The sequence below is a fragment of the Struthio camelus genome, chromosome 14 (genome assembly GCF_040807025.1).
Source record: "Struthio camelus isolate bStrCam1 chromosome 14, bStrCam1.hap1, whole genome shotgun sequence".
Taxonomy (NCBI): Eukaryota; Metazoa; Chordata; class Aves; order Struthioniformes; family Struthionidae; genus Struthio; species Struthio camelus.
Genome location: NC_090955.1, coordinates 22938598 through 22960165, shown reverse-complemented (window position 1 = coordinate 22960165; position 21568 = coordinate 22938598). Strand labels below are relative to the sequence as shown.

Genomic DNA, 21568 nt, shown 5'->3' with positions numbered 1-21568 from the left:
CTTGAAACGCCGTGGCTGCCACACGTGCCACGAGTTGGGCAGGCCTCTGCGGCACCCTCCACCTCCCGCCCCGGCCGAGGATGAGGCTGGTCCGGAGGAAGGGCAGCGCGGAGGCGGTTTTCCGGCCCTTCCCCGGGATGCTCATCCTCTCGTCGATACCCCCCCCCCGGCAGATCCATCAAGGGCCGCGCGCGCCCCTGCCGACGGGACTTGCCGGCGTGATTCATTTCTAAAAGGGGGATCCGCGCTTCCTCCCTCTCCGAGCTGCCCGCTCCCGCTCTTTCCAAGCAGAGGGGTATGAATAAAACATCGCCGGGACGGCTTTTGTGCGAGCTCCCGCCGGTGCCCCGGGGTGGGGGGGCCGCGAGGACACATCGCGCTTCGAAGAGCAGCGACCAAAACAGGAGAGCGGTTTTCCGTCGCCGCCGACTCGAGCCGGCTTAATCCTGCCTCTCCGTCCTGGTTTCAGCAGGGCAGCTTGCGCGCTGCAACCGTTCCTTCGCTACCGAATTGCAACCCAATTTTGACGGCAAGAAGGGGTGGGGGGGGGGGGAAGAAAATAAAGGAAGCCTTTTGGCAGCGTGCTCTGCTTGCCGCCGCCTTCCCTTTACATAACGTCAAAGCGATGCATTTTTTAAGCCAACCTATTTTTGGCCCAGCTGGACTCCGTTGGCTCCCGCAGGCGCAGCACGGGGGCACCTGGGGCAGCCCGGGCCGGCGGGGGCGCGGGCACCCGCCAGCGGGCAGTCGGCCCAGCGGAGGGCACCGGCCCCTTTTCTTTATGTGCCGGAGCTGGTTAACGCGGACTTAGTGGAGTAACAAATCAGCCCGGTTTTGTTTTCCGCCGGCTCGAAGGCTCTGACGGACGGCGGGGGCTTGCTGCGAGATCTGCTGCTCGATCGGTTATTAAATACGGCACAAATAGCAGGGCAATTGTTTTAATCGGGTTGCAGCAGCGAGCGCCGGCCGAGCGGGGCGGAGGAGGAGGAGGAGGAGGAAGAGGTCTCCAGCAGCCCCAGGGGACCGCCGCCGCGGGGCTGCGGCTCCTTCCCCAGGTGCCTCTCGCCTCCCGCCCGCCCTGGCTCGCTGAGGGCCCTTGCACCCTTTCACGTCCCACCCGGCGAGGCCAAGCGACGCGCCGAGGCCTCCAGTCGCCGGCCGGTGCGCTGCAAACAAAAAAAAAAACCAAATAATTCCCCCCCCCCAAAAAAAAGAAAAAAAACCCTGTGAATGGGGCCAGCTCAACTCGAAAGCATCCTACCCGGCCAGATTCAGCGGCCTGGAGGCCCCAGCGGGGTCCCAGCCGGGCCCCGAGCAGGGAAAGGCGGCCCCGTCGGGGTCCGGCTGCCGGGAAACCCGGCTAACCGGCGCCTTTCCGGGCTCAGCGCGGGCCGAGGGTTCGGAGGCAACGGCAGGGGGGTCGCGGGCATTAAACCCCCGCCCCGGCACGAAAACATCTTGTGTCTCCCTGAGCTCTCGTCCCGGTGAGCCGCGCTCACGCGCTTGCCGCCCTCTTGCAACGCCTCGTTTCTGAGCGGTGTCTCAACCTATTAATTAAGGAACAACTTCATTAGCGCTTAGCAGAACGGCAGGAGTTTCTGAGGGCTCCCGGGCAGGCGGGCTCCGGCCGGAGCGCTTGGACCGCCACCGGCACCCGCTGGTTCGCCCGCGCCGGCTGCGCTGCGGGGTGGGGTGGGACGCCCGCGGGGTGGGACGGCTGCAGCGATGGATGCCCGGGCTGCGGGGGGGAACGGCTGCGCTGCGGGGTGGGGTGGGACGCCCGCGGGGTGGGATGCAGGGGCTGCGGGGTGGGACGGCTGCAGCGATGGATGCCCGGGCTGCGGGGGGGAACGGCTGCGCTGCGGGGTGGGACGCCCGCGGGGTGGGATGCAGGGGCTGCGGGGTGGGACGGCTGCAGCGATGGATGCCCGGGCTGCGGGGGGGAACGGCTGCGCTGCGGGGTGGGACGCCCGCGGGGTGGGATGCAGGGGCTGCGGGGTGGGACGGCTGCAGCGATGGATGCCCGGGCTGTGGGGGGGAACGGCTGCGCTGCGGGGTGGGACGCCCGCGGGGTGGGATGCAGGGGCTGCGGGGTGGGACGGCTGCAGCGATGGATGCCCGGGCTGCGGGGGGGAACGGCTGTGCTGCGGGGTGGGACGCCCGCGGGGTGGGCGCCTGAGCGGCCGAGACCGACGGGCAACCTTCCCCCGGCGCAAGGCAGCCCGGGGGGTTCGGGGTCGCTCCGGGGACCCCCCGGGCGCAGCCAAGGCGCCTGAGCCAAGGCCGAATCGGTCTCTGTGCCCAACGCTCCTGTCTCGCCCCCGGCCCTGAGCTGCCCGGGGCTTTGCAGCCAACGGGGCCCGGGCTGCCGCCCCCCCCGGGCACCGGCGCGGACGGGGCGCCCGCGGGTGGCACCTGCGCCTCCCCGCAGCTCGGCCCCTCGCCGCACGCGTGGGGCCGGGGGGGCCGCGAGGGGGCGGGCCGCAGGAGGAGGAGGAGGAGGAGGAAGAGGAGGGGGAGCGGGCAGGGCTCCTCCGCCCCCGCGGCAGGCGCGGCTCGGCGCCGGCCGCCGCTGCAGACGGGGACGGAGGGCGCCGCGCAGGTAGGGCCGGGCGCGGGGTGCGGAGCCGCCGGTCCCGCGGGGTGCGCGGCGAGCGGGGCCGCGGGGTGCGGAGGTGCCGGTCCCGCGGGGTGCGAAGCGGGGCCGCGGGGTGCGGAGCTGCCGGTCCCGCGGGTGCGGAGCGGGGCCGCGGGGTGCGGAGCTGCCGGTCCCGCGGGGTGCGGAGCTGCCGGGCGCGGATTGCGGAGCTGCCGGGCGCGGATTGCGGAGCGGTCCCGCGGGGTGCGGAGCTGCCGGGCGCGGATTGCGGAGCGGTCCCGCGGGGCGCGGAGCCGCCGGTCCCGCGGGGTGCGGAGCTGCCGGGCGCGGATTGCGGAGCGGGGCCGCGGGGTGCGGAGCGGGGCGGGCGGCGCTCTGCCGCGGGGCGCCCCACGCGTGTCCGCTGTCCCGCCGCTGCGGGAAAGGCGGCGGCGGTTTGGCGCTGCTCGGGGGCCTCGGCGTGCGGAGCGGGAGCCCGGAGCGGGACGGCGGCTGCGGCGAGGCCGCGCGCGCCCCGAGGCGCAGCCCCCCGGCACCGGAGCCGGGCAGCCGTCCTGCCGCCGGCGGCGCGGCGGGGTCTCCTGCCGCCCGCAGAGCGTGGCTGGGGCGCGGGCGACACCTCGGCCCCCCGCCTCGCCCGACGCCCGCGGGCCCGGCCGGCCTCGAGCCCCGCTGCGGCGTCGCGGCCTTGCCCGCTGCCGCCCGGCCGCGCCGAGCGTGGGCTCGCCCTTCCGCGGGCGACGGCTTCCTCGGGCGTCCTCGGCGGCCAGCGCGACGCGCCCGCTGCGGCGGCGTGGGGCCGACCCTCGCCGCCCTCCTGCCGCCCCGGCGCTGCCCGCTCGTCCGCCCCGGCGCAGCGCCGGGCGGCAGCCCGCGACGCCCGCCGGGGCTGCTGCGGGGCCGGCGATGCTGCCCGCTCGGCCCCCGCCTGCCTCCTCTCCCCTTCCCAATTTTTGCCCTCTCATCTCCGCGTCCGCCTCTGCGGTCTCCGGTTTCGTTTTTCCTTCCCCTCTTGTTTCAGGGTCTCTTCTTTTTTCCCCCCCACCCCCCGTATATTTTCTCTGCTGCGCTCGCTCGCTCTCGCTAGCCCTCGCCTTTGTTTCAGCTTTAACAAAAAAAAACCAACCCCAGCCCGCGTTGTGAAGTTGGCCCTGGCGGGGTGATGCTCCGGCGAGCAATGCCGCCCGGGCTGGCGCGGGAGCCAGCGGCAGCCCCCGCGGTCCCCGGCGCCTGGCAGGGCCGGCAGGCGCCGAGCGAGGCTGCGGCGTTGGGCATCGCCCGGGTATCCTGCCCCGGCTGCGCGGTCCGGTCTCCAGGCTGGATGTGGGGGTTCCCCCCCCGGCATCGGGTTTTGCCCGCGAGCTCGGGCGTTCGCTCCGCTGCGCGCCCGGCTGCGCCCGCGTTCGCTTTTGTCCGTATTGGGGTGGGGCGGGGGGGTCCTCTTTATTTTTTCGCACAAATCTGAGCGGGGTTTTGTGCCCCCCAGGAGGGGATCCCGTCGCTTCCAGCCGTTTCTCAGCGGCCGCCGGCGTTAACGCCTGGGCGGGAAGGAGGCGAGCTGGGGCGAGCGCGCCCGGAGCCGGCGGCTCGTTTTGACGTTGTCTCCTCCCGATAACGGAGGCCGGCGCTGGAGTTTCGGCGGGATGCTGGGAGCGGTCGGGAAGGCCGCCGGACCGGCCGTCGCGAGCGCGCCGGGCCGTACAACGCGCGCGTGCTTCAGCCCCGGGAGCGTCTTTGGAGCCTGCGGCCGCGATGGCTCGACGCTCTCGAAACCGGACGTCGCCCGGGGCGAAAATCCGGCTCGGCCGCGGGGGCGAGCGGCGCGCCGAGACCCGCTCGCGACGTCCCGCCGCTGCTGCCGCGCTTTCTCTCGCCGCCTTTTTGACCCCCGAGACGCGGCTCGGCGGTCGGCAGCGGTTGCCGGCGCTCCCCGCGCGGCCCGCTGACCCCAAGGCCGCTCGCGAGGGCTCGATGGGCTCGCGGCGACGTCCGCCTGCGCCGGAGGGTCCGCGAGGGGCGACGGACGCGCTTCCCCCCCCCCCCCCCCCGGGCCCCGACGGTTTTCTCGTCGCAGCCGTTTCCCGGGGGAGGCCCGCGAGGGTTTTGTCGCGATCGAAGAGCCGCTCGCCGCCGCCGCCGCGGGGCGAATGCTTCTGGACAACATCGCGCCCTTTGCGGCGGGGCAGCGGCTGCGACCGCGGAGCCCCTTGCCGCGCTGCGCTCCTGGCTTTCTGGCGCGCCGGCTCTGGCCGACCGGAGCCCGCTCCTGCCGATTAGCTCAGAGACTGGTGTTATCTCACTTTTATTGATTAGGGTAATTAGCCCTAATGATTCACGCGCTGGTGGAGAGTCATTACTGCAAAGCGCAGCGCCGTCGGTATTCTTATCCAACCTGGAGGCGGTGATTCATGAGTGCACCTTTCCTGACGATCCCTCCGACAACAATCCCTTAACGGCCAAATTTTTTTTTTGGGGGGGGGGGGGCGGATTTCATGGTTTTTTTTTTTTCTTTTTGGTCTGAAGGCTCGTTTCGGAAGCGACCGAGGAAGCAGCGCCCGGCGAGGGCCCCGGTTGCTCCCTCTCGCCGGCGGGGCCGCGGGCTCGCTCCCGCCGCCGTTGGGGGTTTGGGCAAGGCGGAGGCTATGGAGGCCCGGGGCTCCGCGCCGAGGCGGGCCCCGCGCCGCCCGGAGCAGCGGCCGCGGACCTTCCCGACGACGACCGAAGAGAAGCGGCCGAGGTCTCGAGAAGCGTTGCCGGCGGGGACGTGCCGCTGCCCCCCGCCCCGTTTCGGGACGAGAAGGCCCTTCCGCAGCTCAGCTCCAAGCTTCGAGGGGCCCGAGAGGACCTCGGCCGCTCCGCCAGGGACGCTTTTCCCCTCCGGTTTGGTGCGGGGCGCTCGGCGGCGGCCCCGGGGGCCGGCGAAAGCGTCGCGCGCCGCCGCGCCGCCTCTCTCCTTCGCGTCGCGCGGGGCTGGGCCCGCCGGAGGCGGCGCGGGCGCTTGGCGCGGCCCTGCGGCGCCGGCCGCTGCGGAGCGACTCGCCGCCTGCCGTCTCGTATGGCTTTTTATTCCTATGTGATTATACGTCACGCACTTCATATAGGGATTGAAGCCGTGCGATACGCTGGGGCCCGACGGCGGAGAAGGGGCCCGCGCGCCGCGGGAGCGCGCCGCCCGGCCCGGCCGATGCCCGGCGGCCTCGCGGGCCGGGGCGCGTGGGAGCCCGGCGACGCGGCGGCGGCCGGGGCCGGCCCTGAGCGCCCGCCTCGAGGGGCCTCTTCAAAGGCGTGCGTTAAATCCGCCGCGTTAGCGAAAAGGGTGGAAATTCCCCAGATGAACGGTGGACCCTTTCCCGTGGCTTCGTAAAGGAAGGGCCCCGTTAACACCCGGGGAAATATTAGCCATTAATCAGGCTCGGCGCAAAATAAAACCGTCCGCGTTTATCATTATTGGCTCCTTAATGAAGTGATAATGGGAACGCTGGGGAGCTGCGATGTTAATGCCTCCTAAGAGGCGAGAGCGGAGCCAAGGGCAGCAGCCAAGATTTTTAATTTACTGCCAAAAGCTTCCACTGTGAATAGCGTAGTTGCTTCTCCCGGCCGTCAGCGCTGTTTGGCTGCGAGCGCCGGGCCCGAAAGCGCCCCGCCAGCCGCCCTGCTCGGCTCCCCTTGTCCCCGGCTTCCCCGGCCCCCTCCTGCCTCGAGCCGGGGGTCTTCTCCCTTCCTTTTTCAGCTAAGGAGGGCGCGGAGCGCTCCGAACCGCACGGCGGCCGCGGTCCCGGCGAGGACGGCATCGCGCGTCCGAGTGGCTCGCGGCAGGTCACCACGACCCGGGGCGAACCGGTCGGCGGCAGGTAAGCGACGTCGGGCGCGTTTGGGTGCCGCAACGCTACCCACCGGATCGCGGCCGAACCCGTCGGGCGCTGGGCGTCTCGGGCTGCCGGCAGAAGGGCGCGAGCTGGACGCAGCCGACCTGAGGCCGGAGCAGGAGGGAGCCCCGGGCGGAGGACGCGCGCGGTTCGTCAGAGCGATTAGGCAGGAACGAAGCTTGGAGCTACCCAGGTAGGAGCATCAGAAGGGGGGAAGGATTCGGGTAAGCTGGGTGCCCTTGGCCAACATCCCCCTGTCCTGTTATCTCCTCGCTAGAAAAGACGGGCCGAGACCGAAACGGCATACGGAGGCCAAGCGAACGTAGAGGTGAAACGCGCTTCCGACGACTCCATCCTTTCAACAGGCCTTTTATCAGCCTTCTCTCCCCGCAACACAAGCTCCTTTGAGTCACTAGTGGAAAGCCACCGTTTAGACAGCAAGGACGCCGCTCAGGCTACGCGTGGCATTAACAGCGCCGGCGTTTCCCCCGAGAAGCCGGCGAACGCCAGCCAGCTCAAGGTCTCCTGCACGTGACCGCAGCACGGCGCGAGCGGCGGACTAGACCAAGGGCCGACGCAGCGCTCGGCAGTTTTGCGCGGCTGCGGGCGCAGCGGAGGGGCGCAGCGGGCTGCAAAGGCGGGCCCAGGCCCCAGGCACGCGGTCCTCCCGTGGCGATGTTACTCCTGCCCGGTTTCCCCAGGGAGCCAGGCACGGCGACCTGCCCTTTGGCCGGTCGACCCGGCGCAAAGCCAGAGCCGCTCCGGATTGTCACTGGAGCAGGAAGCGTGACCAACGCGATGTGGCCAGGTTTAGGCAGTTATCCTGGCCCCGGACCGTACGTTTTGGCTGTCTCCCGGATTCCTTCCCACCCGTTAGCCGGGCACGCAGCAAAAGCCAAACGCTCTACAACCTGCCGGCGACCTCCGGAGAAAACGCGCGGCTCCTTCTGCACAGTCGTCCACCTGCCGCTGCAGCGGCACAGCCAGTGTTACAGCGCTTGGCAGGTCTCTCCCGGCGGATCTCCATGCAGTTTGCCAGCGTGAGCAAGTTTAGGCACGTTGCGGAAGTCCTTCAGCCTTGGAGAACAAATGACAAGCGGGGGTGTTTTTATACCGTTGGGGTTTTGGGCTGCCCAGACTTGCGCCTTCACACTGAGCCTGGCCTGTGGGCAGAGGCTGCCACCGGCTCGGGCTGCGCTCCGGCCAGCCCCAGCAGCCGGCCGGCCCCCGATACCCAGGGCAAGGAGCTGCCCCCGTGGCAGCCCTGCTGCTAGCCCTGCTTGTTAGACACCAGCTTAAAAACCAAAGCAGGAGGTGTTGCATCCTCCTCAAAAACCCACCCTCCTACCCCTCCTCGAGCTGCCCGCAGCACAACCGCCCAGCCACACCGCTACTCGCGGCCTTGGCAGGATGGTGTATTTGTGTCACGAGATTAGATCGGTCACATGGAGTAGTTCTGTCTGTCTGGAAACAGTCTGAGCCAAGCGTATCCTATTAAATTAGGGCTGGATTTTTTTCAAGAGAGCTCCGTTCCCGCTTAGGCTCTCCAACAAACAGGCAGATTTGCAAAAGGAATCGAATGCGTTGGGTCACGCTGGCTGCTGAGCTTAAGTCCTTTGAATATCTAGCCAAAACTGTTGCCATGCGTGTTGCTACAGGTATATGCCCTTCCGAAACGTGGCCCCGCCGTGGGCTGCACGTCCCCGGGAAACCTGGCTCATCTTTGCTCTCCCACGTCTTGCGCTGCAGTAGGCGCTGAAGCGGCGATAGCTGCAGTGTCGTACGCGTGGGGGAGCGGCTCGGTGACAAAGCAGGGCTCCCGCGGCTCTGCCCTTTGATCGGCTCAGCAGCGTGGGTCAAGGGAGCTGAGCGGGAAGGTTTCCTTGCCTTTTGTTCCGCAGAATTAGCAGAGTTAATCAGAGTGACAGCCGCTTCTGCCTCGGCGCGGAGGAAAGGTCAGCGGCTCGGGCTGGATGCAGGCTCGTTTTCTGACCAGTCGGAAAACGCGCGCCCATGAACGCCCCATCGTGTACGCGCTGCCGGCACAGAGGCTCTCCCAACAAGCGTCAGCAGGGAAAACGTCCCCACGGAGGCGAGGAGGCTGCAGAGGGGTGGCGAAGGGCTCCTCTTCAGATGGCTCTTGGCACCGTTGCACCCGAGTCGGACCCTTCTTCACGCAGCACGGGGAGGACGCGCTGCATCATGCAGCTGAGCTCCCGCGCGGCTCTCGGCCGCTGCGCTGCGGGGGCTGCGCGTGGCCCAGGACGCCCTGGCGGCTGCTGCTTTGATGTCCGCTGGTCACCGTAATGCACCTCTGCGAACCTCCAAAAGCCCCCAGATGAGCTCCTCTCGAGCTGGGGTTGCTGGAGATGCAGCAGCCGCCATGGCCTTGCTTTCTCTGTGCCTCTAGACCCGAGCTGTGGTGGCTCTTAGCAGAGAGGCGTTAATGCAGCCTCCGTGTCCCTAATGTGGTGCTTTGCTTACCTTTCTTTGATCCTAATTAAAAGCGTTTGATTGTTCCTGATGCTTTTGCTGCGGACATCCTCTCGCGTGTCTAATTAGTGGAGTCTTTCTGTCCAAGATATTAGCGCCCTCAACAGCTAGCCCTAATTTAAGCTGTTTATGTTTGTCTGCAGTGTTAATGCCCTCATTCACCCTTGGTCCTAATTAAATGCATCTGGATATCTGCGGAGGGAGCTCTCATGATCTCTCCTTGGCTCTAATTAAAATAGCCTGGATGTCCATGATGTTGGTTCCCGTTAAGCCCGTCTCCAGAAGGTGATGTCCGCGGTGGAGCTGGCTGAAGAATGTGTAGGAGTCGTTATTGCTGAGGAACGCCTCCGCGTCGAGACCCTCCTGGCACGCCTCGTCCACCAGCTCTGGGCTGGAGAAGGCTCCCGCTGCTGCCGTCGGCCCGTCCTGCCCGTCCGTCCCCCCGCTGAGGAAGATGATCTCGCAGCTGCCCAGGGGGCTGCCGGCCTCCGTGGCCCGCGCTCTGTGCAGGTCCAGCCCCACTCGCAGAGCCAGCTCCTGGTTCCTGCCTCCCTTCCCGCTTCCTTGAAGCTGGACTGTGGTTTCTCCGCCGGCCAGGATGCAAACTGGTCCATCGGGCCCTAATTCTCGCAGGGCCTGCAGAGTCTCAGCAGGGTTCAAACCTGGGATCTCCAGCTCCGCTGCCAGCTGCAGGAGCTTCGCCCTCACCTCGTCGCTCAGGGGCCCGTCTCTGAGGCCGGCGAAGGCCAGGCAGACCAGCTGGATGAGCTGGCAGTAGAGTGCGGACACGCGGCTGACTTCCCCGCAGACTGCCGCGCTCAGGACCAGAGTCGCGTAGCCCAGGTCCTCTGCCTGGCGTTTGGCCTCGTCCAAAGCGAGAGCGTTTGACCCGATGATGACGTTGAAGACGTGGGAATAGTCTTCTGGTGCAGCGGGGCTTGCAGGAGAGCTGGACAGTACTGTTTCCACTGATTTGGGCAGGCTGGTCAGCAGCTTGTATTTGTCCAGTATCTGAAGGCAATCTTGGACGCTGTGGGAGCTGGCTGCAGTGGGACCGCTTGCTATGACGTCCAGGGGGTCACCAATCACATCGGAAAGGATGAGACTCACCACCTACCAAGAGAAATGTCCACGGACTAATGCAGGAGGTAGAGACAGGCGCCCAAGCAAGAGCACGGGCGTAAGCGCTGCTCTGAGTTACACCTGTGCCATCCCCCTAGCAAAGCAGGTGTCAACAGGGGCAGAACTTGGCCCGCTTCTGTTTTAAGGTCCTGCACGACTCGAACCTGCAGAATTACAATGTCATTGATGCTGGACCATCAGATTGGAGAACGGCACTGGTGCCACAGCGCTTGTCAGGCTCATGACCTGCGTGCCAGCGACGGCATACGCTCACGCCAGGTGAGACGAGGGGTCGGAGCCGGCCACGCAAGCGCTGCAGGAGTCAGCGTAGCAATGCACCAGCTGCTCCTAGCTCGGGGCTGGGGGCTGCTGAGGGCCGTGCGGTGTGACGGCTGATGCTTGCTGCGTCTGAATTCCCTCTCCTCCACCTCTCTCCCCCTGCGATTTTGGGTCCTCCAGGCAGTGCTGCGGGAGCGTAGGTGCCTGCTCACGTTGGGCAGGAGCTCCGGTAGTTAGCACTGACCGTTCTGGTGCACTCTTTTGTGTTACATCTGGCTCAAATTCTGTGAGCCCAGGTGAAATCTGAACCACTTCTACAAAATGACGGGAGAATGACGAGAAACCCAAACCCCTCTCCCCAGAAGAGCCCCTGTGGGCACTGCTAACCACGCTCCACCCCAATGCCCAGCACAGCACGGCTCTTGTGAGCCTGGGTGGTGGCACCAACTGGCCAGTTTTGTCTTCTTGGGTCAGCCGTGCTGAGGCTTTTTGCAAGTGCGGGTGAACCCTCTTTCTCAGTTTTGTGCGACTTTCCTGGCTTTGAAAAAGATGCTCCAAACCTTTGCCGTTTCCCTCTGGGGACCCGTGGCTTGAGAAACAGATTCCCAAAACTATATGCAAAGATTATTCACGCAGTGATGAGAAAAACCCCCGTGAGCACAGCTGGGTCAGCCAATGAAAGCGCTATTTGGAGAACAGCTCAGTGAGCGCTGGGCGAGCGCGGGCTTCTCCCGGCTTACCTGGGCGGGATACGCGAGCCGGGCTAGCCCTCCGCCCTTCAGCAGGGACAGGGCCTTGCGGACCGTGTTCAGCTCCTGTATGGCAGCTCCCCTGGAAGCCAGCGTCTTTGTGAGCTTCTCCTTCTCCTCGAGGAGGACTGGAGGCGTGGGAGCAGGCAGCAGGGCTGAGCCCCCACCTAGGAGGCAGAGGGGACCTGTCTTAACATCTCTGCAACATCTCTACTTCTTCACCAGCAGGCCTGAACGACCACTGGCCCACACTGCCTGCACGCCAGCGATGCCGGCAGCCGTGGGGCCAGCCGAGAGCAAGGCAGAAGACCCAGCGGTTGTTATGGCCGGCGTGGTGGGCTGCTGACTTGTCACCAGCCCTTTCGAGGACTCCTGGGGTGGGTGAGCGGGGAGCGCAGGCTCCGTTGACTCACGCAGCGGTCGGCTCGAGCAGACGGCAACGCTGCCTGCTTTGCAGGTGCCGTTCGGTCAGGACGGCATAGAAAACCGCCAGCCATGTCCGCAGCAAGGCAGGGACCTGCCGAGCTGCACTGAGCGAGGCGCCGGAGGAAAGAAAGGGGGAGAGAGGAGCACAACGAAGTGCCCCCAGGTGCCGGGGTGACGGCCTCGTCGCAGGGAATCCTACCCGGGCATCTGATACACTCGGGCATCAGAAATCAGAAAAGAAGGCAAGAAAAAGGTTAGAACGGAAAAGTAAAATGGATGGAAAATATAGATTAGGAATGAGATTGGAGCAGAGGGTGAAGGCGTACAGAAGTGCAGCTGAAACTTGCCATAAAAGGGCAAGGGCTGCTCAGAGGTTTGAGGCAAATCAGCATCAATAAAACATGATGAGCAAGAATAAAAAATGCAGAGGGCAGTGTTTCAGTCCATAACCAGGGACGTCGCTGAGAGGGGGAGCAGCTGGGGCCTGGCTGCCGCGCGGCAGCACCCGTGTCCAGGGAGCCGCAGCTGCCATGGCTCGTGGTGGCCCCGCGCCGCCTGGGAATGGCTCTGCCCCGCTGGCCTGACCTGCGCCGCCCGTTCAGATTTCAGCTTTCTCTCCTGCATGCGGGAGGAAAGGGGAAAGCCCGAGGGGCCAGAGAGATGGCTGGAGGGGGAGGTGAGGGGCTGCACCCGCAGGCAGAGCCCGCTGCCGGGATGCCCACGCTACCTGAGATGAGCACGAGGAGCAGGTCGTCGGCCGTCAGGCCCTCGGCCAGCTCCCGGATGGCGCCGGCTCCCCGCAGGGCCTCCTGGTCGGGCAGGTTGTTCCTTGCGCCTTCGATGACCTCGATCCTGCTGTGCGGCCTCAGCAGCATGTCCCTGCGGGGCACGGAGAGGCCGTCGCGCCCCCGACGCCTGCACCCTCCCCGGCAGCCCGACGCTCAACCGGCTGGGAAACGAGGCTGGAGGGGACACGGCGCCTGGCCGAGGGCGGGCGGGCCTTTGCTGAGGGTCTCTTCCCGGGGCTGGGGTGGGCTGTGGCACCGGTGCCACTGGGACATGCTGGAGGACCAAGGCCAGGGCGGTGTGGTGGACGCGGTGGGCTGGAGGGGCCCAAGGGGTTTACAGCAAAGCCCTGCAGAGGACGAACCCGGCAGCCTCCCCCCCACCCAGACCGTGCGGGCACAGGCTCCTTACCGCGTTCCCGCTCGCCGCAGACACTCCTGGATGCCCAGCGGCACGTTGACGATCCCCCGCGCGAGGTGCTCCCCCAGGATCTCTTCCGCTGCCGCAGCCATCCCCAGCACAGCTTTGCCGAAACCCACCAGGTAGAGGTTGCCCTTCACCGGAAAAGCCCGGCCCTTCACCAGCAGCCGAGGGCACCCGTCGGTCTGCAGCATCACAGCCCTCTTCAGCATCGGGGCCGGCCGGACCGTGCCCACCGCGCTGCGGAAGAGGGCCAGCGCATGCTCACGGAGGGACATGCTGTGGCGGGCTGGCGCGGTGCTCGGCTGCCAGGCTACACGTGCTGGCCCCGCCGGGGAGCCTGCCCGCAACGGGCAGCCCGTGCGCACCAACCTGCAAGGGAAACGCAACCATCAGTGCTAGCGGGAGAGACAGGGCTGTCGCCGGGAGAGCAGACAGGGGGACAAACGCGAGCCACACGGTGCTCCGGTTCCCTTTTCCGCTAGAGTGGAGTCCATCTCAGCTGCATTTTCCAGCCTCTCCCTGGCAGGGAGGCAGGAAGGACAACGCCACACTCAAACTGCCCGCCGGCGCGCGGTTGCCCTGCAATCCCAGCGCCTCCCACGGGGAAGGGGAGCCCTGCCAGCCAGCTTCTCCAGCGCTCTGGCAACCCAGCGTTTCAATTTGCTCAACATCTGACCCCTTGCCAAGCCGTGGGAGCTGCTCTCCGCGCTGGAGAGAGCAGGCCATCGGGGTGGAACAGCTTTTTGCTGCGTCAACTCCCTTCCCGGCTCTCTCCAAACGCTGACCTCATCCTCTGGCCACGCAGCGCTCCCCGGTCCTTTGCGTGATCACGCACGGGGCTTTGGAGAGACGACGGGCTTTCTGGCTGCCTCACCCCTTCCCGGTGGGAACCACAGAAGAGACTTCTGCGAGGTTGCCACACCAAACAGCATAGCCACACAAGGCTCCGTTCCCCTTTACTTTTCCTTCCTCTCGTTATCCATTAAAATCACGTTGCAAGCCCAACGAGGGCTTCAGAGCCAGGCAAAGCGCCCAGCTGTGTCTGTGAAAGCCCGCCGGAGCTGGTCCTCGGTAAGTGTTAGTGTTGTAGGCAACCACAGAACCGTCCAAATTACCTGCCCGCCAATCCTCGCGCCTGTAGAGGGACGGGTCTCGGCGCAAGGCCAGAGGCGGGCTCCTCTTCTCGGGGAGCTCACGAGTCCAGAGGTCTCTCTGCCCCAGCACTCCCGCAGCAGCGTGAGGTGTTAATCATTAAGCCAGACAAGCTTTGCGACAGCTCCTCTGGGTCTGGACCTGCCTTATTTTGCTGCAGTGACAGGGGACAGACCCAAAGGCTCTGTAAAAGCCTCTGTACAAGCACCTCCTCAGCTTGGGTGTGCTTCGCGATCTATCAGGAAAGGGGCTTGCAGATAAAACCATATGGTGAGTCATAGGTTTGCGAGAGACAATAATGACTTATTCAATGCTTAGGCGAAACATGTCTTAAAGGCAAAACCCAAGGTAGATAAACCACCTAGCTAAACTCCCTTTGCACAGTGCTCAGAAGGCGCCTGGCTTGTTCAGTCATGAGGAGCGACGGGAATAAAAGCGAACGTGTCCTTCCCGCTTCCCTCGGGAACGGAGACCGGCAGCCCAGGGCAACGGGAGGGAAGTGTCACCAACCGGCGGCGTGTCAGGCTCTGGCCCGCCAGCTGTAGCTCAGCCACGTTGCACAAGTGGCTGGAGAAAAAGGCCAAAATGGAGCTGGAGAAGCTTAAGAAGATAGCGCCTCAAAGCTTTTAACAGCCTCCCTCTCTGCCGGGGTGAGACGGTTTCCCGGCTGACCCCGAAAGTGAGGGGAACCGGCCACAACCAGACCTGCAACGGCGGCTCCCGTCCCACGCGCTCTCCCGGCGGCACCGCTCGGCTCCGCGCAGAGTCTCTGCCTCCAGATGCGACGCAGCAGGCGCGAGTCGTTCAAAAGCAGTCCTCTCCTCCTGGAGCTGAAAAAAATAAATGCCAGCTTCATTCATCCAGCACTTGCCTACATATTGCTAAAGCTTGCTCTGGAAAGCAGTCCAGTGCACTAGCAGGCATGTAATCTGCTTCCTGCCCTCCGAACTCAGATTATATTTGAACCGTCAAGGCCTGCTCCAGAGTCTGCTGTCGTGCCTTTCCATTGCTCCTGAAGATCTTTGGACGCGCTGTCTGCACAGCAGCGCCGAGACTGATCTCGGCTTCGCAGGTGTAAATCCAGAGTAATCCCCCCTGCAGTCTGCAGTTATTCCGGCTTTGCACCGGCACAGCGGCGCGCTGAATTTGGCACATACCCATTAGCTCTGGAGCGCTCGGCGTGCAGCTCCGCTCCCCGTCAGCTCTGATTAGGCACAGCGGGCGCACCAGAGGCTCCCCTTGGACTGGGGGTGCTGCTCATGATGTCACAAATCCATTTTTATGTAATTTATTTATACGATCTCAGGCACCGGGTACTGAATGTCATTAGGGAGCAGCTATAAATCAGGGCTACGAAATCCACTGCCCATATTAAAAAATAAAATCCTTACTCATTTCGCTAAGGCTTTAAAAACAAGATCAAGGGAACTGAACATCACCCCACACCCATGCGCAGGCAGTCTTGGAAAGAAAAATAATCCAAATGGCAGCTCTCAGACTACTGCCAGGGATGGTGGGTCTAGAAATAATGTAATTGCCAGAGTTAGCTGCTCTGTCTAGCACATGGGGAAATTACAGTCTCACATCCCTGCCTTCTCCTCTCCCCACTGCTGCCTGGGAGAAACCTGGGCTAGGAGAAGGGGCTGGTGATGTGACTCGCATTGCTTCGCGCACCAGCTAATCTTAGTTTCCCAGTGCCCCGGGGAGCTCACAGAGAGATGAACAAACCCTCTTCCATATGGACATAAGGCTGCATACTACAGGCACTAGGGCGGCTCAGATTTTACCCCAGCCCTTTGTCCCTGCTCGGGACAATTTGGGGTTGGGAGAATATCCTTTTGGAAAGTTTTCCAGAAGTTCACATTAACCTTAGGAGGAAAATGATGCTGAGAATCACCTGTTCCAAAAAGACAGGAGGACTGCAAGGGTTTTAGATTAATCCCCTTTAAATGAAAACTCCCTCAGCTGTTGTTAATGAATAATGTTTGCCATCTACATTCCTGTTTGCATGCATTACCATTATAAGCGTGAGTGCCCTTTCTTCACAGGGCTCCTCCTAAGTCTGCAGTAACTTCCACTGTTAACTCCCACAGCAAAAGGCAGCAAACACCTAGCTCCTGATTTTTCACCTTCTCTGGGAAAGAGGGAGGGAGAGGAGCTGGAGTGTGCTAAAATATAGGCAAAACACTTGTTGGCACTATCTTTCATTAACTTTTTAATTAAAGTAATTCCGCAGGCAAGGAGCCAAAGTCAGAAGGAGACAGGAACAATCCAGCACCAGGGGCAGAAACATGGTAAGCTGCCAGGTAAATTGGATGGTGGCATGAGACCAAAGGCATGGACACAGGGAGGCATAGCCTGAGCCGTAAAGCTGGACTCACACTGTGGAGGAAGACAGTGCACAAACGAGCTGGCTGTGCCTATGCAATGAGAAAAATGAGCCAGCCCTTCACTCCACAGCAGGTATTTGAAAGTCAGAAAAATACTCCCTTCCAGGGGCCAGTCTGCCATTGCTGGGCAGAGCTGTGTTTGGAGGGTCTTTTTCTCAAGAGTCTGCATTATGGGCTTGTGGGGGTTTTTTTTGAAGTCAAAGCAATCGGGCTTGCTGCAGGCTGACCCAGTCACATAGCCCCACGGGCAAACGTGCTGCAAGGTCTGCGGACGTTGAATATTAACGTCCCGGGAGGTCTAATTTAGCTGCTGTCTTCATGGATCTAAGTTGGTTTCTTCTAATCGTCACTGGGATTTCTCTGGATTTCCCCCAATGTGGCAACGATTGGTGGCTGGCCCACCATGTACAGAGCCGACCCCAAAAATCTCTGAGGGGACCAGAAAGCACTTGAGATGGCATTGGATCAAACCCCAATTGTTCAAGCATAATTTGAGCAGAAGACAGATTACATCCCTGTTACAGTAGTAGAAGAGTAGTTATAGCAAGTCTTAGCAGAGTCTCCTGCTACTCGTTTTTCTTGCTACGTGACTTTCTTCTGGCCTCTTGGTATCTAAATTACCATTAGACTCATCAAGGCTTAGCTCTTCCATTTTCCATGCATTATCACGGGAGTTTACCTATGGAGTACAACAGAGTCCAGATTTTACTGCACTGACCTCCCACGTTCCCATTTACTGACACGTCTCTTCTATCACTTGATATATCAAATTTAATTCGCTTGGTGAGCCTTGCTCAGACTCAAACTTGCTGCCTCAGATGGTCCCAAAAGCATTTATGAGAAAGTTTGCCGGGAGATGCACAGGACCCAGGAGGAAAACAAGAAGATGAAGGTTTGTTCTAAGTGACTATTCTAGGAGGATTAGATGGGGGATTTTTCAAGACTAATCTCTTCAAATAAAAATCTTAGAATTTGATTATTTTTTAATCCGCACATGGATTTGCATAAAATTACCACACTGTCTCATTCACACTTTGTAAAAGATAAAATATCTGCAGGTGGGAGGGACCAACTGATCACCGCTCAGATGCGACGAGTCCCGTGCACGAGCGGGTGTGCAGGGGCTTTCCCCTCTGTTCACCGTGGCACTCCTGCAGCGGTCACTGGGAAAGAGGATGACGGTGGGCAGAAGTGGTACCATTAGAGCAGAGAGCTCCATAGCAGGTTTGCTAGGCCAGCAAGAGAGAAAGGATGGAGTCCGAGTATCTTTGTTCGAGAATATGCTGAGCTCTGGAAACCCAGGAGTCCTAATTTCCAATACACTGTTTTCTGTATGTTTCTTGGAGAAGAAATATGTTGCTCTCATGACTGATTTGCTCACCAGGAAAGTGTCAACAAGGTCTCTTTGCCTTTGATGGGGAATGTAGCCTAAGGCCAAACACAGGGAAGATAAGTGTTCTGCTCAGCATTTTTTATATATATAGATCAGCATCATTAGCAAAAAAAATTAACTACATTTGACATATGCCTCTTACTAGTTTTTCTAGGTCACACTCCCTTCACTCCCTATATACCTTTTGAAAATGATTTTCCCATGTGCTGGGGATTGTGGGGAAGAAAAAATTTTGACCAGAAAAATCCTTCTGTAGTTCAGTGCGGAACAGTACTACCCTGAAGCCAAGTCCGTGCCAAGTCTACTTCCTTTCATGCTGCAATTCCTCAAGCTCCCTATTCCGAGTCAAATTGCAGTCAAAGTTGACAGTCATTTAAAATACAGAGGAGGATCATAGCATTCTAGAGAAGATGAAAAGTTGCCAGCCTTGACGACTGGAATAATAGAAAGGGGGCGAAATTCAGTACTGCAGAATACAAGGTCATGCTCTTTGGGATTAATAGCAAAAATGTATGAGCTCTTCAGCTGGAAATGACATAAGAGGAGAAAGAGCCAGGAATATTAATCAGTCACAGGATTACAATTACAGCTGCCTTCTAGGCTGAGGTGACTGGCTATGGGAACAAGGGGAGAGTGGCAGATGTAATCTACCTTGACTTCAGTGAGGTTTGTGGCACCATTCTCATTAGCAAGCTGAAGAAATTGGGCAAATATACTGCTAGACCGGCTAAAAACCAGCTCAGCCGCTGGGCTCAGAGGGTAGAAATCAGTGGCTCAAGTGTCCAGCTGGCAGCCGGTAACGAACAGGGAAGCCCTGCGTCCATACTGGGGGTCCGTGCTTCCCACAGCTTCTTTGGTGGGATAAGCTTCTGGAGATAGCACAGAGTGCATCCTCAGTAACTTTGTGGATGACACTAACTGGGGGGAGTAGCTGACACACTGAATGGTGGAACAACCTGCCAGAGGAACCGTGATAAACTCGAGGACAGGGCCAACAGAATCCTCGTGATGTGCAGCAAGGAGAAGTGAGAAGTTTTGCAGCTGGGGCAGGACCCCCAGGCATTAAGGCAGACTGGGAACCGACTGGCTGAGTAGCAGCCCTGCTGACAAGGAGAGAGGGGGTCTGGATGAACGTCAAGGGGAATATGAGCAACCAGTGTGCTCTCCTTGCAAGTCAGTCATGCTATGGACATGGCTACCCAGAGGGGTCGTGGTCTCCCTCCTTGGAGGTTTTAAAGACTTGGCTAGACAAAACTATGGCCAGCCTGATCTTGCCTTAGTGATAGTCCTGCCCTGAGCAGAAGGGTGGACTAGGGACCTCCGGAAGTCCCTTTTACCAACACTTCTGTGATGTAGCAGCAAGGACAGGGTTGGATGATCCAGAGCCTCATGCTTATTTTCAAAAGCCCATAAAGAGGTGCCAAGTTGTGCGCCACAAGCCTTCCACACAAGCCTTCAAACCCCGTCACTCACAGAGAATCATCACCCACAGCAGAGTCCAACAAAAAAGCATTCACCTGAGCAGCGTTGTTTCAGCAGAAGCATCTCACTGAAATTCATGTCTATTCATTTGAGCAAATGCAAACACGGGACTGTTTGTATTGCGCAGGTCAGGTTACAGTGGTAGGTAACATATAAATGCATAGGTAGCATCACTGCATTTGATCAATATTAGTCAAGTAGCAATTAAACCTCTTTTCTATTAACTAGTTTTGCAGGGCCACTCTCCATAATTCCTACATAATGTGACATTTTGCTAGAAGGTCCAATTATCCTGCCAGATGAATTCCAGCTTTGTATAAACTGACAAACTAAGTTCCAATGATTAGGAAGAAAGGCAGAAGAAAGAATAAAAAGGGAGTGACAAAATATCAAATCAACAACCCACAGTGTTATACAACTCTAAAACTTGGCTAAGTATTGTAGGTGTTTTGAAGTAAATTGTCTTATGATGGTATCGATGAGTCATCTGCTGGGCCCACATGAGATAATCCAGGCTTTGATCTTATAATTTGCAGTGTGCAGGAGGAATGCTGTTCTGCACCTCTCTAACTTAATCTTTCCTTACATGAAAATATATTTTAGGTTTTGAGCTGACCTGTAATGGGGTAGCTGACCCGGAGGCCTTCCGAAGTAATGAAGGTGTCTTTTGTTGAGTCTTCGTGGACGCCAGTGTTAAAATCGTGTATTCATTTCAGAGTAAAGCTTGTTGAATCCTTCCGGCCGGCCAGTCTGATCAGAATATAAAAGAGTGAATTGGACCGGAAGCGATCTAAATCTGTAACGGTGAGCTGTAATAAAGAAACTGTAAGAGCAAGTAAGCACAGAAAAGACTTTTGTTTTAGGAAATGAGCTATATGCACACGAAATAATTAACTCTATTCCAATGACATTTAAACAGACCTTTGACGATACTTCCCAGACATGCTGTTGTTTGACCACAGGAGGGCAATATTATTCTAAAAGCAAACTCTGTTCTGGGGACTAAGAAAGGAAAATGCAGTTAACATGTACAAAGGCATCTAGGGTTGACATTTCTTTCTTTCGGTTCTAAGCTTCTTGGGGACACAAGTAATGAAAGGTTGGCTGTTCTCCTAAAATTAAAATACCGGGTTGCTGGAAATTTTAATGGGGGAATTTTAAAGATTCTCACAGCTATTGCTATACTCCAAGAACAATTCTTTAAGATATGAGAAGTCTGAAAACATGATCATAAAACCTGACATCACGACTCACGAGAGCAAGAAAGCAATTCCACTGCCTTTTTACAGGAGCACAGGCCGCAACACCCAAGACATCTCGGAAGCCCCTGGAGATTGTGCCGCTCATCCCCATCTGAAGTCCTACGCCGTCCGTTGGTATAGCACTAGCATTTCTGCAATAGTGCGGGGAGGCCAGGTCGGAGAATAAAAAATCGTGGGAAATAAGACAATGTCTATAACACTTTAACTGGAAACAGAACAGAAGAATGAGAAAAAACATCATCACTGTGCATTTTAAAGGAAAGGGGGTCTGACTCTCACAGCGGGTGCAGATAAATATGGGAGCTAAGCCTCAAGGCTAAGGAAGCGCGCTGCGGGGTAGAGCCGCGTCCTGCTCACTCCAGAGCAGGAGGCCTGAGGAGAAGCGCTCCCGTTCGGTCACCGCGGGGAGCTGGCGGGAAGCGCTGGGGCCGGGGTACAGGCTCCGCAGCTGCAGCCCACCCCGAGCACCCTCGCTCCCGTTTCCTCACCAGCAGCGGGCAGAGCAAAACGGAACAAAACCCCTAGCGAAAGACATGGCCGGTAGCGAACGCGGCAGGTTATTCGTGGAGTAAAACTTTGTCGCGGCTTTTCTGGACAAACGTCGAGGCGCGCTGCTGAAGCCGCCACGCTAACCGTCCTTCGCTTTGCACCTGTTTCACCCGCAAAACCCACACTGCCACAGCAGCTTCCCTTATGTTTTTGAGGCGGCGCCAGGCCCGAAACCCGCCATCACGTCCGGCGCGCGATGGGAGCTGCACCCCCGCAGAAGTGGGGGGGGGGAGGCGCGTAAGGCGCCACGGTCTCAGGCGGCGGGGGGCGAGCCGAAGCGGGCGGCGGGCCGGCCGCGGCGCAGCAGCGCTCCCCTGTAGCAGAGCAGCTGCGCGAGGCCGGCAGGCGAGCCGGGGCGCAGCAGGCGGCCGGGCTGCGGGCAGCGGAGCGGGACGCGCTGCCCGGGCCTGCCCGGCGCTCCCGGTGCCGGCGGCGGCGGCCCACCTGCGGCTCGAGGCGGCCGGCCGGCCGAGCGCGGCGGGAAGTGACGTTCCCCCGGCGGCGCGGACGCCTGGGGCCGCCGCCGGGCCGGGTGCGCGGGGCAGGCCCAGCGGGGCGCGATGCCAGCCCCCCTCCCCCCCCCGGCCCACGCGTTGC

At 60.6% G+C, this 21568-nt stretch overlaps 1 protein-coding gene and 1 long non-coding RNA gene across 14 annotated transcripts; one reads left to right on the top strand and one right to left on the bottom strand.

Moving 5' to 3' along the window:
- The first annotated feature begins 5824 nt into the window (after window positions 1–5824).
- On the top strand, window positions 5825–8984 carry LOC138060952 (uncharacterized). The gene is made up of 2 exons (XR_011134465.1): window positions 5825–6658; window positions 6743–8984. It is a non-coding gene; the product is annotated as an uncharacterized lncRNA (long non-coding RNA).
- On the bottom strand, window positions 6652–21446 carry GLYCTK (glycerate kinase). 13 transcript variants are annotated; one of them, XM_068907130.1, is made up of 9 exons: window positions 21416–21446; window positions 20415–20627; window positions 19777–19910; window positions 14601–14725; window positions 13859–14462; window positions 12732–13112; window positions 12262–12413; window positions 11100–11275; window positions 6652–10071 (listed from the first exon to the last, which is right to left on the bottom strand). In XM_068907130.1, the coding sequence occupies exons 6-9, from the start codon at window positions 13016–13018 to the stop codon at window positions 9166–9168; spliced, it is 1521 nt and encodes a 506-aa protein (XP_068763231.1). In that variant the 5' UTR covers window positions 13019–13112; window positions 13859–14462; window positions 14601–14725; window positions 19777–19910; window positions 20415–20627; window positions 21416–21446; the 3' UTR covers window positions 6652–9165. The 13 variants fall into 13 exon arrangements, with proteins under 13 accessions (XP_068763231.1, XP_068763232.1, XP_068763228.1 ...); XM_068907131.1 differs by lacking the exon at window positions 21416–21446 and adding an exon at window positions 20082–20162 and having other exon boundaries at window positions 20415–21330; XM_068907127.1 differs by lacking the exon at window positions 21416–21446 and having other exon boundaries at window positions 13859–14049; window positions 14257–14462; window positions 20415–21330.
- Between the last annotated feature and the right edge of the window lie 122 nt (window positions 21447–21568).

Bases quoted from the DNA above. Each gene is read 5' to 3' on its own strand.
- GLYCTK (XM_068907130.1), bottom strand. From the start codon at position 13,018: ATGTCCCTCCGTGAGCATGCGCTGGCCCTCTTCCGCAGCGCGGTGGGC. The intron at 12,414-12,731 runs GTAAGGAGCCTG...CGTGCCCCGCAG, and splicing joins CTGCGGCGAGCGGGAACGCG to GGACATGCTGCTGAGGCCGC. The intron at 10,072-11,099 runs GTAAGCCGGGAG...TTCTCTTGGTAG, and splicing joins GGCTCGCGTATCCCGCCCAG to GTGGTGAGTCTCATCCTTTC.